The 18,580-nt window shown below is 39.3% G+C and overlaps 1 protein-coding gene across 3 annotated transcripts in view; it reads left to right on the top strand.

The window, feature by feature from the left end:
• FGF12 (fibroblast growth factor 12) overlaps positions 1 to 18,580 on the top strand; it is a 346,268-nt gene that overhangs the window by 100,878 nt on the left and 226,810 nt on the right. Inside the window, exon 1 of one of the 3 annotated variants that reach the window (XM_072142589.1) lies at positions 595 to 935. The exons of the other annotated variants lie outside the window; for them this stretch is intronic. Within the exon in view, the coding sequence (XP_071998690.1) occupies positions 845 to 935 (91 nt within the window). The 5' untranslated portion in view covers positions 595 to 844. Of the gene's footprint in view, positions 1 to 594; positions 936 to 18,580 lie in introns of those variants that run through there. 3 annotated transcript variants of the gene reach the window in all.

Here is an 18,580-nt window from a genome sequence, read left to right as displayed (position 1 = left end):
GCTATATAGACAGTGATTTTTAACAATGGGAAAGAATTGTTGTCAGTAGTATTTGAATAAACTGCATTGCTTCTGATATGATGTCTAGTTATTTTTATCTTAAAACATATTTGCAGACTTGTACAATCAGATAAAACAACCGCTGCAAATAAAATGCATAGCAGTTTTTCTCAAAGGCTTTTATAGTTCTTACATCTAACAGGGTGCAACTAAAAGCGGCACCTTCTATGAAAGATCTGAAAATGCAAGGAAATATATATTTGTTCACTTCTATAAATGCCTATGCTGAAGAATACAAACAACTGGCACATGTCCTTGGCCAAAGTCTACAAGTGATATCATGTCATAGTAAACTGTTATTTTCTAGGAAGTCTGTGAAGTCATTGTGCTTTCTGTACATAGTTTGCACAGAGATATGCCTTTTCTAATGTGTAGCTTGTGGCTACAGCTTCCTCTAAGTATCCGCCTGCTCCTGTGTGTTCATTTGCTCTGTTCTCCAGCCTCCTCCTATCAGCTACTGTATACACTGAGCTGTGTGTGTGCACTGGCAGACGCTGTTTAGAGAGCCAGGCTTTGTTGAAGGAGGTTGGGCTAGCAAGAGATTCAATGTTTTCCATCTGACGTCCTCACAAAGATCTCCCAGGCTCTGCCCCTTTTGGCAAACTGCCTTCATTGAAAAGTCCCAACATGTCACGTTTGAACAGTTTTTAATCCTCTGATCGCGAATGCTACTCACAAACCAAAGCCCAGTGGATGCCACGACTGAAAGCCCCATGCATTGGATGATGTGCTGCTGACTCCTTCACATTGTGAATCTGTCAAGGAATCAGAAAAAAGTCAATCAATGAAGATTCTTGGGCATTTCCTGAAGAAAGGAGTGCATATGCTGCAGTGTCTATGTGGAAAGCGCCTGAAACAGAACAAGAATTCAAGTGGTGAGTTAAGATTATCAAGTCTGTTCTTCCCCAGTGTATGCAGGTTTCTCTAGTGATGATTATATGTGCTGCCTTTAAGAGACAGCGTCGTAGCTTGCCTCATCTTCAGGCTTTTTCATCCGTTTGTTACGGGCCTCCATCTACTGCCTTATCTACACTTTTCTATTGATGTGCAAAGGAAGATGATAAAGGCTTAACCAATGCAAAATATATATATAGTAAGAATATAATACGCCTCATAATAAGATCACACCTTCTCAGTCCAAGAGGGTTTCTACTTTCACAAAAACATAAAGTTTGTGTCCTCTTGGATGAACTGGATTGGTCACCATTGTCATCCTTCTTAGTTTTAACTTGTAATTTATTATGTTAGCTAAAAGTTGCAACTAGTGTAAACAATCAAACTTTGGAGACTCAAGACCTTGTGTGAGAACAGTTTTATGGTCAACCGAGAGATGATTCAGCACCATGGATAGATCACCTGTTCCCAGTATTACTGGTAGCTCCAGGCAGATGTGGATTCATGTTCTTCTAAGCGTTAGATAGCAAAAGTGTAAAGGGCAGAATTGGTATATACTCAAACTTGACACACATGCTTTATATATCATTGATCTGATGTACTATGAATAGTTTATTATCTCAGAATTTTACCTGGGGTTATGAAGGATGTTTGCTATTGATCAACCTACATATTGATAACAGTTATTGATCTTGTATCCGTGGTATATATTGACTGTAACTCTTTGGAAACTTTATACAGTGTGATATACATGAGCAGGTTAGATTTATAGACTCTACAGTCGTGTTACACTGCTTGTTATGATTGCATATAAACTTTGACTTAAGATATTATCAAGAATGAAATAACAATTGTTAGAGATTATTATCGTGGTATTTGGTAGTAGTGTTGTGTAGATGTAATTTTAATTTTTACCACATGGGTGGACATTCAAGTTATGCAGGGGCCCAGTAGGTATAATGTTGTATGTAAGTGATGCCTTTTGTATCTAACCTGTACTGATAGATTGCTATAGACGCATATAGGATGGTGTGCTATGATAAGATATGGAATAACAAGGGTTCCATACATTGTTCCTCCACATGGGCCCTTTACAGTCTGTGTCCTCCACTACCTCTTTATATTATGCTAGGATACATTTATATGATAAAACATGGGGTCACATTATATGTCTTCAGTGTATATACAGTATCCATGGCTACATGGAGAATAAAGCAATGAGGTGAGGCTCTTTCTTTTTCCACCGCAGAGAACCTGAATAGGATGTATCCATGGAGAGTGAGTGTTTTGCTTATAATAGCTTTAATAAGAAAATACTGCACAATAGTTACATGTATCAGCCATACTAGTTTATAACGTATAGATAACGTATATAACTTTTTGTCACTTTTTTATGCAAACACAAAAGCATATACACATGGAAAAGCCAGCATCATTCTGATTAAATAAGTCCTGTATTTTTAATGAAGCGCTAAAATACATAGATGGTTTATTTTATGTTTCTATTACATGTTCCACAAGTATAATCATTTATGGTCACAGCTTAGGAAAAATAAAGTACGACTGGCCTTGAGCTTGGAGTAGCTGCTATGTCACATTAGTGTCAAGGAACCCACACATGTCAATGCTGTAAAATCATTTGAATAGATTTTTCTTCATAGTTGTTTATTTCTTTAAGTGGGTTTTCATTTTTTTCTGGAATGATGGGAAATAAGGAAACATATCCATGGAATCCCATTCGAGGTGAATGACTTCCTGAGCTACATTGAATAGGTTACTTAGAATGTACCCTTCATTTTTAGCGGAAACTTCTCTATACAAGCAGTGTCTGAAATAAATCTCCCTGTGGCCATGGTTTGACTTTAGCTTCAGTTTTGCCTTAATTGCATTAGCCTGGCTGTCCTAAAAAGTCAGAAAGAAGCACTTTAAGGCTGCTAAATATAGAATACGCAAACCTTTTATTATTTTTTTTTCCTATTGCTTTTTATGAAACCATTTGGTAAGAGAATTGTCTGTAACCTGTTGCTGTCACTATCGTCTGCTCTTAGATTAATGCAGGGAAAAGCATCCAGAAGCCCCAGATAAACATCAGGAGAAGCCACTGGTTCATTGACAATTGAATCAGCAGAGGAAATAATGTGCTTACAGCTTCCAGGGGACGATCAGAGATTTCACAGGAGGAAATGTCCAGTACAAATTTGATAAAGTTGTTTTATAAAGAATTAAGCAGATGTTCTGCCTCATTTTGCTGGTGTTCTGTAACCGGTGTTTGTTACCAGATAATCTGTGCTTTCAGATGATGATTAAAGTGACAGTTCTGATCATTACATTGTTCTTCCTAAGAATGGAGCTGATTTCATGCTCTTTCCTATTTCCATTGGACCAGTCAACAATACACACAGGTGTACAGCCGTCTCACACATCAGCATATAAAATAGATATATTTATATACAGTATATTTAATACTGTATATAGTTGTAGGCTGTATATAACCATAATGGCTCAGAGGAAGCATGGGGTTACATGAAATGGTCACTATTTGCTGCAATGTCTGCTATGTTAACAGTATTTAGTGACATTCTTTATAGAAGCCTCATGGCTATAGGTAGAAATAGTCAACACATTGAGGTCTGTGGGAGAGTGTCCTGGGCATGCTCTGTGCAAACAGGGAGCCGAGATAAGATGTCATATCATCGATTGTCAGTAGTTGAGCCAATTATGGTGTTTTCTATAGAGGTGTTATCATCTTTTGTAATCCTGTCAGACTTTAGTCTGTGATGTAAATGAAAAGAAAACTCCTACAGAACTGGCATATATAAATCCATTATTAGGCTAAGTGGCCAGAGTGAAAACTGCCAAATATGCTTTTTATGAAATATACATTATGAAAAGTTATTTTGAATACCTTTACAAACAATTCTTGGTTCAAGTTATAGATCATTTTCTGTAGACACATTTCCTTTGAAAGATAACAGTGTGACAAGCAGCGTACATTATTATCAGTTGAACACATAGCAGTATGCAGTTGACTCCCATGCTCCCTCTAATGGTGACTGCAGGCAGCCAGGATGTGAACAAGAGATTTAACACTCTGTATTGGAAATACTGACCTATGACCATCATATATAATAGAAATAATGTGCAGAGAATTCTTAAGCTACACTGATGCATATAAAATAACATACAGGAGTTGTTGACTGATTACCCTTGCTGTGATTTTCTTGTGCCCAGTGTGATAAACTTCAGGAACTATAGGGAGTGCCTTGACCTACATCACGACAGTATACAAATTACTGGGCACCCTGCCTAGTTGTCACTTTGACTGTTTTTAGTAAAGGAAATGGGTTGACAGCTGCGCAGGAGCACTTTAATAATACTTAATGCAGCAGTATCTAACTGCCTATTTTACCATAAATAGCTCTCACGGGCTTCGGAAGGTCTAGAAAAGAATTAACTTATTCAATAGGAAAAAAGTACTTTCAAATCATCAATATTTCCACAAATTATTGCATGTAAGAAAAGCCTCAAAATCAGACTAGGCCAGACTGTTTACTCCATGATAAATGCATAAGCAAGACATGCATTGTATCAGAAAATCTTGCTTATTCAGCACTGGGACAATATACTGATGCTACTTTGACATTGTGCTCTACATAGTATAGCTCTATTGGGGGAGGGATTTATCAGAAGTGTCGGAGAGCAAAGCTATTCTAGCTGCTCATGGCAACCAATCAGAAGTGAGCTATACTTTTCCCATAGTAGTATAAAATGAAAGCTGAGCTCTTTGGTTGCCATAAGCGACTAGACTACTTTTGCTCTCGGACAAGTTGTGTCTCTGCTAGTACTAGGAGACCGACCTGCTCATGCTTACACCTCTTTCCCCATTCTAGATCAAGCTACTATGGAGGGAACTGGCTTACAAGCTACTTTTTATCCATCTACACCACCACCACACCAAGTGAGGACACCCGGCCTTGCGCATTTGCAATAGTAGGATTGTGGCATAGGCACCAGAGTGCGCCACAATCACCACTGGCACACAATGCGCCCAGTTGTGATAAATCCTCCCCCTAATCTAACACTTCAGATAACATCTTTCTGTCTTGCTAGCAAAATGGAATTTAGAAGAGATTTAAAAGTAAAAGCAAGGAAGAGGATGATTAAAGGGGTATTCCCATCTGGGCATCCACATTTAATTTGATTTATTTGTCATATGTAAACATTTCTTCAATTGGATGTTATTAAAAAATGTTCCTGTGTGAAGATAATTTCTCATAAATGTGGCCATGCTGTCCCTTAGAAACGAAATAGCTTCCTTGGATACGACCACCCCGCACTCTGGCAGTGGGGGCCAGACATGCGCTATTGAGTCCTGCCTGACAAGCTGGATTCAGCAATCATTACTACAGGACGTCTGTAAGACATGTAACTCCCGGACATTTCATATACAAAAACCTTTTGTTTCTTTGTGCAATCACTCCAGCAGAGGTGGCCATATCCAAGGACATAGTCTTATTTTTAAGGGACCCTATGACTACATTTATGAGAAATTATCTTCACACAGTTAAACATTTTTTAATATCTTATTGAAGAAATGTTTATATATGGCAGATTAATGAAACTGAATGTGAATGCTCAGACGAGAATAACCCTTTAAAGTCAAAATAGGTGCAAAAAAGAAGCACTCTGCTATGTAAAAATATATTACAAAATTTCTTGTATTCACTTGTACTTTTTATTTCTGCAAAAATAGTTCCTGGGTTTGAAAACAGAATTAATACTAATTCAAAATCATATTTCATGCTTGCAGACAAGATGATATAACAAGACACTAGGAAGGCAGTCCGCTATCTTGTGTGAAAGATGTATTATTGGAAAATGTAAAAGGAAAAGTTTAAAGGCAATCTACCACTATTTTTTCGGGGGTAGACTGTCCTATAACGCAGGGGATGACTGAGCCCTTTCTAGCTTCCTCTGGGGTCTCTGTCAGAGCCAGAAAATAAAGTTATAAAAATATTCAAATGAGCCGGAGGTTCCCGTCTGCCAAGTGCCTCCTGGCTCCTTTGATACCTAATTTATGCACGCCCCCTGCTTCATTGTTATGCACCCCTCCCAGCCCTCTTTGCGATCAGACAGGTGGGAGATGTCCTTTAAAGGAAATCAAGTATAATAAACCAGGGACACTTACTCCTAGATCCAGGCACTGTGACTAGGAATCTTCTTATATTTGTTATCCATGGCCTCATTTTTTCTAAAATCAACTTTTAAAATTATGCTAATGAGGAGGAGGGGCTGCTCTATCCCCTCTGTTATCTGCATTTACAGAACGCTAGACTGTCTCATCCCCCTGCTTCCTCAGAACTTGTGCAGGAGTACGTTCTACTGTGCTGGGGGAGCAGAGGGGTAAGGCAGTGGAACAGTCTGTAAAGCCAGAGTGGCTAAGGTAGCCCTTAGGCTCATTATCATAACTTTGAAAGTTGGTTTTAGAAGGAAGGAGGCCATGGATAACACATATAAGAAGATTACCATAGTCACACTGCCTGGATCTATGAATAAGTGTCCCTGGTTTATCATGCTTGATTTTGATGGTGGATTTCGTTTAAGATCACTTGCCTGTATAAAGAACAATAAGGAAGTTGCAAGCATTTATTTGATGTTGGCTAGTAAGGAACACATTCATTTTCTCTAATCTAATGTAGACATGCCTGATGGTGACAAGTTTGTCCTTTTTCTTCATTTAATTTAAGTTGTACAAAACTTGATTATTGTCTCATTGATTGGAACATCTGACTATCCTTCTCCCTTCCAACACTTTTTATACAGCATGCTATAAGCAGAGTGTTTTTATTTGTTGCTGCTTTTTTCATATGAAGAATGTGGCACCTCAGTTCTCATGATAAGTGGGGCTTGCGTAGATACAGCCTACCAATCAGACATGATCAGCTATAGTGTGTAAAGTTTAGACATTGACAGTTTCAAGTTATACTACATACAAGAATCTCCAGACAGTTTATTTAAAGAAACTTTTTTTAAAAAAATATAAATCAAATATATTTATGCATAAACATTTCAGGGATCAATAGTAGTATATTTGACACCAAGAATTGCTTGTGATGGGTGTCAGCTGTTGGCTTTGGCAATTTCTTTCCTGTAAATTCTATTTGTTGGTTTTATGGATTTGTAAGTAATTGGGTAAATTACCAGGGTTTGTATGCCAATCTTTTGACTCCCCCCATGCCACCCTCATGCCCAGTGGACCAGGCCAGGGTCCTGGCGCAGATTATAGTGCAATTCTACACCAGTTAGGTCTGGGATTGATTCACTTAATATAATAATATACATGATGATGATGTGCCAGCTCTAAATTTACCCCAGTGAGAGACTATGGTTAAAGTGTACCTGATGTTTCAAGGGCCTTTTCTGTGTACAGGAAAACTACATTTTTCTTCAATCAATCTATGCCTTTATTCATTTTAGACGTTTTCCCCACAACAGATCCATCTGTAATTATAGGTCAGCTCATAGGTGGTGGTTAGAGAATAGCTGTAGCAATGTTTTCCTTATAGTCCACATGGAGATATAATGTAATTCACACAGAAATATGAAACCGAATAGATGTAACACTTAGGAGAAAGAAGACTGAGACATTTATCACCACTTTTGTTTCTTCTACTACTTTTTAAAACTCTTCTTGCCTAAGATGAGACAAAGTGGATACTTATCAGGTCTTCTACACCACAAAAGTGGATTAGAAGCCCTGAAATAATTACAAATGCTGGTGTATCGCTTGCATGGAGGGGCTAGAAGGTGGGCTTGGACAGAGGGGAGAAGTTTGGCGCAGGGCGTTCCTGTCCCCTGGCGTTCCAGGTGCACTCGTTGCAGCTAGCGACTCTTTACAAAAAAGAAGCCTATGCCTTTTGATGTGTTTGGCTGCGCCTCACACACAGCGAGGCTATAATAAGACATCGCAGGAGTGCCGGCATATGATAAATACCCCTCAAAGTCTCACCTGTCTTAACTGAGACAAAAAGGTCTCTAAGGTAGTAGAACAAACCAGAGCGCTGTACCAGAGCGCCAGAGAAAAAAACACTTGTAGTAATTTATCATTGGGTTTTTTGTCTATGTTTGACATTGTAATGGCGCAGTTCTGGTATAAATGCTGTTTTGTGACTTTCCATTGCGCCAAAGGAACATAGGATAGTGCAAAGTCACTTTGACATAGAACCAGCTTGCTCCTAATTAATTATTTGCATTTGTATGGACTAGTTTTCACAATACGACTAAACTCATGATTTGTAACTTGACGTGATTAGGTTTATAAACGAATGAATAACAGAATGAATCATATTTTCATTATATGAACACACACAAAACAATAAAGCATGACGAATGCCGATAAGTTCATGGAAACTTATACTGGTGGTGTGCACCAACTGGTACATTTTGTCTATTCACGGAGTATGACACTGAGGTTTGGCTTGGACTAATGCAAAAAGTTTATAAAGCTTAACATTTCCTTAGGGGTGATTTTTATATGGAATATGAAAACATCATAACATATGAATACACCTCTAGAAGGGGTAAAGCAATAGATAGATGTCTCCTTTTTCATAATTTCCCCTCAAGGTATCACGAGATGTGAGATGAAATACGGCCAGCTTTTCATAAAAAACTGAATTCACTTTTTGTGAGTTGCAGTTTGTTAAGGATTTTGTTGCCATATTGTATCTAATTGGTTTCATAAGGAATAGGTGGCTGTACTATGGGTCCCATGTACAGAAAGCTCCTGGTTCAGATCTATCATTCTTTGTTACAGGATTTCATAATCCTGTAAGTTAGTTTCCTTCAACTCATGAAGACTAGTAACAACCAGGTGGTCTTTTCTCCCTGGCTTTTGGCCAGTATTAAATCGGGGTATTTCTCTGGGGAATATAACATTTTATAAATATCAGCTCACCTATAAATATATGTCCAAATGTGTCATCACCGCTGCTCTGGAGAGGGGGTAAAATAAAGGAAACCTTTAGACATCCAATGCCGTGTTGGGGATCGGCATGTAATAGGAAAATGGAGAACGGAAAAATGTCCTCCGACACTCCACTTGTAGTTAAATCATCTTCAATTTATTGGTAACATTAAAAATGTGGATACAAAGTTCAACATACTTGGTACAACGACCAACACAGTCTTTGAAATTCGAAATAAAATTTTTTGACTTATGTAACTACACCTGCAGTCTTGGACTGCAGTGCCAAGGGCCCACCACTAAAATTGTTTCATGGGGCCCATCATGTAAATGATCCTTTGATATCCATTAAAACACAGCTGACACATAGCTTGCTTTGTAGCCCTTGCTGTGGACTGTTATGGTCCTAGGAGTCAGTAAGCTGCTGACTGGCCTTTGCCCTTAGCTTGGGCCCTCTTAGGTCAATGATCCAGGCCTAATACATGCCTATGAGGAATACATGCTTAAAAGTACCAGGCTTCAGGCAGTAGAAAGATGCTGCAATATAATTGAGAAGGAAGGATACTGGTTGGCTAGACATTTAGTTATATCATCTCAGTCATCCAATGCATCTACAGTATATAAAATAAACTGGGGTCTTTGCTGAATATTACAATAGTGTGAGTGAAATGCTGTATGCTGTATAATATCCATATGATACCATGAAGGTTCTAAACAACTCATGCAAGACCTGAAGGGCCCGACAATGGATTCAGCTGCTCACCTATTGTCTACTCCTGCATGGCATATAACCTGCACCAGTTCCTGGCATAGAGGTGGCATAAGGGGGGGGGGAATAGTTGCAATTCCAGGCCATGTGCCAGGAATTGTGAATATTTCTGTGCTTGTATGCTGGAAGACTGGCATAAAAGCTCTGAGAAATCCCCCTCTATATCTCCACTATATGTGAGTACTGCAGAAGACTGTTCTAGATGGATATATAATATGAAGGTAACATAATCATGAAATGAGTGAGATTGGATAATGAAGAAGAATGAGCAGGGTAGAGGAGCCAGGTGGTTGGTATCTGCTGTCAGATGTGATGTTTCTATTAAAACGTTTTGGCTGCAGTACGGCAGAGTTCTGCTATAATAGCCCTATGAATAAGCGGATTCGCTTCTACTATGTCAGCTGTGTGACTCATACCTTAGTAAAGAGGGAACCTCAGGGATACTGTAGCTACAACAGGTTGCCATGGTAACACTTGTTTTCTTACTTCAGCCTGGTCTCCCGAGATATCAATTATTCACAAGCCAACCAACTAAGGTCTTTCCTTTCCAACTAGAAAGGGGCTGTGTCTTCTCTGTGTATACAAACACAAGGTGCAGACCCCTTTCTCCAACACATTATCATCCGTCTTCTGTAGGAAGAAATGGACAATTACATATAACCAGGGGTGGATTTACGCTACAGTTGACCTTGGGCTGTATGAAGATTGTGGACCCCCCAACAGTATAAAGTTTCAAAATTATTATCAGTTACAGCAGCAGAACCAAACATACTACAGAGATACAGTGCCAGATCCAAACTGAGTACATAGATATAGTGCCAGAATCAAGCTTACAACTTATATACAGTGCCAAACCAAATGTGCTTTTTAAATGAATCTAGAACCAAGATTGAGACCGCAACTGATCAGCAAGTTAGGCCCTATCCTGTTGATAGGGCCTAACTTTCCTTTGTGAGAAAACCCCTTTAATTTTCCATTATTCTATTTTATTATAGAAGAGTTTAAAGGAAACCAGGTTTCATTGTGTCCAGCTTCCGTTCAGAAGGCCCCTTCCATCAATTACAATGGCAAAAATGACAATAGCTGCATAAATATTTTTCACCAATGTAAACAACAGAACAGAAGAACAGAGCGGTGTCAACAGAGGTGTGAACTGAACCTTAAGCCAATTAGACAAACTAGGGTTAAAGTACATTAGGGGGTCTAAAACATAACAAATAAAATCATAAATATCCTAGGTATCACCTCGTCCCAAAATGTCCAATCTATCAAAATATAATAACCACCATTCCCGGGGTTTAACCCCCGTAGCACCTAAATATCTGACACACCACTTTTTTCGCCATTTTGAAATATTTCTCTATATTTAAAAATGTTGTACAGTTTCATAAACTGGTCAGTTACTATGCCATGACTGTGGTCAATGACTATGCCATGACTGTGGTCACTGACTTTGCTTTGATGGTGCTCTGTGACTATGCAATGAATGTGTTCAGGTTAATGTGCTGTGACTTTTGGTCAGTGACTATTCTATTACCGTGGTCTGTGACTGTGATATGACTGTGGTCTGTGGCTATGCAATGCATGTGGTCAGTGACTGTGCTATGACTTTTGGTCAATGACTATGCTATGACTGTGGTCAATGACTGTGCTATGACTTTTGGTCAATGACTATGCTATGACTGTGGTCAGTGACTGTGCTATGACTGTGGTCAGTGACTATGCTATGACTTTTGGTCAATGACTATGCAATGCATGTGGTCAGGCACTGTGCTAGGACTGTGGTCAGTGACTGTGCTAGGACTGTGGTCAGTGACTGTGTATGCCGTCTTGGATCCGATTGGGATACATATTGCTTGTTCTTGGCTGGTAAATGTAAGTGCACTTGTGTGTAGTCTGTTTGCATGCCTGTATAAATTGTGATTATCTGTAAATATTATACTTACTATATATAGGAGTCTTATTTCATTCCAGTTTGGCAAGATGATTTAATCAAATTGCTTCCTTTCACACACAAGTATGCTTGCCCGGCTGTATGGCCGTAAACATGGGAAAAGATAGAGCATACTCCTACTTTTTCCTGTGCCGTCGGGCACCATAGCTGTCTATAGGTATGTATTTACATCACTACAACGGCTGTGTGAAAGCAGACTTAGGCTACATGCTAACGATGTATGCCCACCGTACTGTAGTACGGCGGGCATACATCGGAGCTGCCGAGAGAAGCTGCGGAGAGGAGCAGCTCACCCCGCCCCTCTCCATAGGCATATACAGCACACGGTGCCGTATCACGTAGAAAGATAGGACATGTCATATCTTTCTACGGTTTACAGAACAGTACAGTGCTGCACGTGTGCTGCACCGTACCGCTGCCGTACATGGCCGTGAGCCCATAGAAGTGTATGGGGGACGTATATCGTCCGTATATACATCCTCCATACATGTGTGTGAATGTAGCCTTAATAAGGAAGGGTATTTCTCAGAGCTGGCATGGGCTCAGAACCATAGTCGTGATCCCGACTGTCTAACCCTCAGGTGTCATGTTTGAAAGCAATGTCTTAGGGCTTGCTTACCTCTTAAACTAACAATCCCCCTCCCTGTGCCATGTTTTTGGGGTACCCGTTCACTTTATAACAACCCTAAGGTCTCATGAAAAAACCTATGTCTGCCAGCTGTAACTGCTTGACAGTTCCCTAAGTTCCTATATATTTTTTTTAAATTCCCAAACAACCTAAAAAACTGAATTTGTACGGTGATGTGATCACTCTTTTGGGATTTTTACTGCTCTACTGTCTCAGAGGTTCAACAAATGCCATATAGCACCTTAAATCTGTTCCAACAATTGGCGCATGTTCCCTTCTAAGCCCTGGTGTGCACTCCTACAGCAGTTTCAGGTCATGCGCGTTATGAACGGACGCCTAGCGGTACGTGTGACCGCGGCCTATATCTCCTGAACCCTTGCACATAGAAACACATTAAACATGAAAGTCTCCCCTTTAAAATGATATAAGGATTGTGTATGGATGCTTAAGAGAACCGGAGATATCCACTATATCAGAAATAGAAAGCTGTACATAAAAATCTAATTTTTAAGTACAACTTAAATGTTCTGTGAAACATCCATGAACTTTCATCATTTAGCATTCATAATTCAAACATATATTGGGAGATTCTCTGGTTTAATATGACAGCAGAACTGTTTTTCTAGGTGCCAGGGTTCCAGAGATTTGGCAGTTTGCAGTTGGTCACTGTCATGACATTTATAAACGTCATTCCTGCATGGGCCGTGGTGGAAATAGGCCATATGTACAGCCATATGGAAGTCGTGAAGGGGTTAACCGTTCTAAAATATAACCACATTTAGTGACATGTGGCAGATTTGGGTGGATCAGGGTGTGTCCTAAAAGTGAAAATGAGCTTTGTCCTTAAGGGGTTAAAGCTCAATGATACTCTATAAGAGAACATCCACATAGGGTGATCACACTGGGTTATCTGCTGCTTTCTGCTTTAACTTTAGGAAAAAGGAAAACTGTTGTATGTTTAAATGATTAAGGCCCCTTCCACACTTGCGTTGCAGATCACGTCAGAGTGAAAAACTGACAATTTGCATCACAGTGCAATCAGTTTTCAATCAGAGTTTGTTCAGTGTCTCAGATTTTTGTGCGCATTTTCAATGCAATTTCAATGCATGGACTCAGGACTGAGCTCTATCTTTTCTATGGAAATTGATGCTTGAAAAACGCATTGCACTTGCATTGCACTTGCAAGTGTCTCAGAGTGCAATGCGTTTTTGATGCATCTCCATAGACTTGTATGGTGCGTCTTTCACACGCGTGACTTGCAAAAGTAGAGTATGTTGAGATCCAAATGCAAGTTAAAGAAACGCGCGTGTGCACGTGAAAAAAAGCCCATTGATTACAATGGGTCAGAGTGCAATCCAAGTTCTGCACGTCAAAAGCACACGCAGAACACGCGCATGAAAAACGCAAGTGTGGAACGGGCCTAAATCCTGTAGTGCAGGTGACTTTGTACTGTGTTTCTTTCCTCACAGCATGAAATCCGCCTAGATTATGATGTATGTTGAAGTAACCCAGGGACCCAATATGCATGTTCTAAAATCAGTATAATTTAACACGGTTATTTACAAAAAGACCTGCAGACAAAAAACCTTTTGTCACTATTTTTGATTCTATACTGTCAGATGGGCGTTGCTAAACTGTCTGCTACCGGCCAGGATAGTAGGGACAGACCTGACAGGAAACTACCTAATTCGCATATTCTCTGGCCAGTTATGCTCCTATTCTACATTGACTTTGTTCTGATAAAAGAGATCTGAAAGTAACGACAATGATTACTCAGGAACAGTGGAGTCTGTAGAGAGTTGATGAGTGTGGTTACTTCTATTGCTCTGAATTAGATTGTGGTTTTAGTTCACTTTTAGATTGCAAACACGTTTTCTTTTTGGTCAACTGGACTTTTTGTAACTGCAATGGGTAAGTTGTAATTACAATAGAGTTCTTACACAGAACAGAACAAAGACCAATACTATTCCCTGTAGGGATTAATATATAATGAAGGCACAAATATCAAAGATTTCTGTGTGATTTCTGTGGCCTTTACACCAAAACTGCATGAGATGTATGTTTACTAATACCCACGGCTGACACCTGATCGAGGGCGTTAACCTTCACTTAAGTCATAGGAGAGGCATGGGCACAACCATCTTGGATTCAGCTGGTGCCCCCGGTGACGTCATCGGAGGGTGGTGGCTGGTTTCTATGTCAAGTTAATGGTGTCAGAACGGGGCAAAACAAAGGAATTTTTTTTCATGCAGCAAGGTGTCATTTGGGGTGCACAGTGAAAGCCATATATGCAAACAGATTATATGCCTTAAAAATACAGAAAAAAAGATATAATACTATATAAGGGTAAACCCTTGCTTTATTCGGTGTAAGTGTAAGAAAGCATAAAACAACATAACAGTTAATAAAGTGCCAGTGCAAGAGAATAAATGTAAGATGCAATAGATATGTGTATTGGAAAGTAAATGACAGGGTATACAGTAATTAAAAAGAAAGTCAGAGTTTTTTGTCAAATTTAAACATATTTTCCCTTGCTGTGCCCTGGGCACCATATTTATTAAATGCCGGGGCCACAAAATTACCCAGCGACATCTGCTCCCGCACCAAAGTATTTTTCAGTGACGGTTATTTGTAACTAATATGGTTAATACATAGCCCGGGCGAGCATACAGCCACGTGCTGCTCCCCACTCCATAGTGAGACATGTGCCCGGCCCCACATGTACTGTGTCTGAGCGCCATAGGCGTCTATGGGGACTTATATCCGGCCGATATAAGCCCCCAAAACAACCTAAGCTACAGCTACATTACACTTACTTTGAGGGGCCAGTTGCACAGACAGACGTACCAATATCATCGTGTTTCTTGTAATTACTTTCAGACTTTTCTGTCCAACTTTTGTGTCTTTTGACCATAATAACTGTGAAGCTCCTGAGCAGTCCATCTAACAACACCCACCTGTACTTATAGACAAAGAAGCACTTTTATCCAGTCATAGGTGTACCTCACAGAGAAAGGAAATCAATTCAATAAAAACCAGATGCCAGTATCTTAGATTGACATTTTACATCTATTCATGTGTTGAACAGGCCTGTAACAACAACCCTGAGACTCTCTGCTGGGAATATGGAAGCTGCTGCTAAAACTGTATGGAACCACCCACAGGCCGTAGTCATGACTCACGCTTGTTATGTATTCAGGCTTCTTCGCTCTCCGCTGAAAACCACACAGAGTTAAATCTATTGAAGAGCACTTTAGCCATTCAGACAGCATTGAATGAATGCCAACGATTAAATTGATGTATTCTGCAAGAGGCTCTGTTCTTCATTACCTGCAGTCCATCTCTGTGGAGGAAAGTCTCAGTCTATTTTTACATGTATTTTTAACTTGGAAATATTATATTTCTATATATTTAGTCAAGGAGAAGTTATAACATAGAGGTATATTATTAGAACTCAAACCTCTCAATCGAAGTGTATATAGAATAAAATGTAGTAGAAGTGCTACACGCTATCTCTGGGTGTCAACCTGACTGGAAGGTATACAGGATAATTTAGAAATAAAAAAAGCTGAGCACTAACATCTACTAAATTTAGAATAAAATAGACAATTTATTAGGACAAACACATGATAATAGTATCACGATATTGGCAAACTTTGATGGTATATGTCACCGGATCCCCTATATCTTAAGGAAAGATATGTCTCAATATACCGGTAACAAGTGTTAAACCATTAATTCATAACATAACACTACTTTAACGTATATACAATACAATACAGTAACAATACATGCAATAATGCTAGATATTCTCATCATGTAATAAAAACTTACATTTCTAAGTTTACCTATTTTTTATAGAATTATTTGAATCTAACTTCACAATATATTAATACTGCAGTTACTACACTGTATACATCTACCTGTGATGGTTTTTGAGTTGAGAATATTTTTCTCTAATATGTTGTAGTTTCATTAATTTTAACCCAATGGAACTGGTTGGAATTGGGTTTGTGATCATTAGACAAATTTGTATATGACTACACTGGAATACTTAGCGAAGGAGCAGCAGTCCCGCAGAGAAAAGTCCTTCCAAACTCCACATGCATAAGCTTCTTAAAATTGGGTTGTGCTCACACTCCTTTTCGTTCAGGCGACAAAACAAGTGTAACACAGAGGCTGTGCTTGGAAGACTCCACTCGATAACACATATCAGGAAACATAAAAGGCAAAAATAAATCTATGTTCACACCCAACAGCAAGGTCTCCTCATAGTACTATCAAACTTTGATCAACCCATCAGACCTCTAGATGGAATAAAGTAGAGACATATTGCACACTTTGCAGGTAGGTATTCACGAGTAGTTTATTAAAATATACTCACAAATGGAGTTAAAAGACTGGTAATAAAACCAAATCACACTCCAGGGTTTCGCCCTTCATGGCTTCTTCTGGGAATCAAGCAACTTTTAACTTGATGAGTGGAGGAAGTTAGATAGTACTCTAAAGAGACTTTGCTGTTGGGTGTGAACACAGAGTTATTTTTGCCATTTACGTTTTCCGATATGGATTATTGAGAGGGGCCTTCCAAGCATAACCTTTATATTATATTCCTTTTTCGTGATCAGATTCCCTGGTATATTGTTTTTTGTTAAAAAATAATGTTGTTGACATTGTGAAGCCATGGGGAAATCCTAGAAGTTGGGGTTGGTTTCTGTAAAAACGCAGCACAGGTTTTGATGCAGAGGAGGGCAAAAAAGGTTTTCTTTGAAACTATGATATTGCATAAAACAGGATAGTGGATAATATGATTGTGGGGGCAGTTTGATCCCCAAAAGCAGCAGTGCCTCTGATCTATTCCATAGCAGGGATGTTCACTAGGATGATTGGCTGACAGGAGGTAAACCTGCAATCCCTATTCTACTGAGTGTTTGAGTTCTAACAGACCTCACACCCCCCACCAGAGGCTACACTACATTTTTTCCAGCTGAGTAAAAATCCTGGTCACCTTTTTTGAGGAGCACTTTTAGTCACTAGGTAAGTTTGCAGCAGTCTGTCCATAGTGGACCATCGACTGCAGAATCACCATTTACCATAAGACAAATCTGTTTAAATAGCCCTTATTTTATGGTGGATGGCTTTTTAATTGGAATGTGGATTTAGCAGTAGGTTTTGTTTTCTTTATTTTAAATCTTGAAATGTGTCATTATTACCATTCCATTATGATCATTGGGGGTCTAACATCTGAGACCCAGCTAATCATAGGATGGGGGACCACAAGTTTGCCAGACCTACACCATACCACAGGAGCTTCTTTTTTACATAGACAGCTGCCATGCTGAAGCAACTGTCGGTGTGTGTGTAGAAGTCTCCATGCTTCGGTCCCCAGGGATGTTTACTCTGCTTTACCCGCACAAACTAAAGATGCAAGTGGAAGCAGCCTGATACTAAGGGGAAAGGTAGCATGCAATCTTGCATACATGATACTTATTTTAAAGTGTAAAACTGTCTGAACAATAGTGAGTGACACTTATACAGGCATTAATGCAACCTCTGCCTCCCACAAACATGTACCTATCCCTAATCCTGTGGATAGGGGCCAAATATAATTAATCTAACAACCCGTTTTATTGTCCCTGGAAAAAAAAACTTAAAGGGGTTTTCCCATGAAAGAAAATTCTCAAATTTCAACACAATAAATATCATTTTTCAACCTTTACAGGCGGTCCCCCACTTAAGAACACCCGACTTACAGACGACCCCTAGTTACAAACGGACCTCTGGATTTGAGTAATTTGCTGTACTTCAGCACCAGGCTATAATGATCAGTTGTAACAGTTTTCAAAGGTGTCTGCAGTTAAAATTTATTGTTAATCCTGGTTCTTATGACAACCCAACATTTTTAAAATCCAATAGTCATACAGACCCAAAAAATTTTGCCTGGAGCTACAGTTATAAAGTATACAGTTCCCACTTACATACAAATTCAACTTAAGAACAAGCCTGCAGGACGTAACCCAGGGATCGCCTGTATTTTAAAATTTTACTCAGTTTTATTGCTGTTTTAGCTCCTATCATGGTCATAGTAAAATTCCAGAATGTGGGTAGGTCCTCACAAAGCATCTAGTGCTGTGAGCTAATAAGAGACAGATAAGAGATGATGAGATCCATGAGATGCCTATTGCACACAATAACAGTCAGCTCTCCTACATCTCTGCTATTCCACAACATGCTAGATCTACTGTTCCTTCCTCCTCCTCTCCAGATAAAGAACGTGTCTGTCTGTAGATTTATACTTATTACGCTGCT

The sequence above is a fragment of the Engystomops pustulosus genome, chromosome 3 (genome assembly GCF_040894005.1).
Source record: "Engystomops pustulosus chromosome 3, aEngPut4.maternal, whole genome shotgun sequence".
NCBI lineage: Eukaryota > Metazoa > Chordata > Amphibia > Anura > Leptodactylidae > Engystomops > Engystomops pustulosus.
Note: the sequence above shows the minus strand (reverse complement) of the source record. Positions and strands in the feature narration are given on the sequence as shown.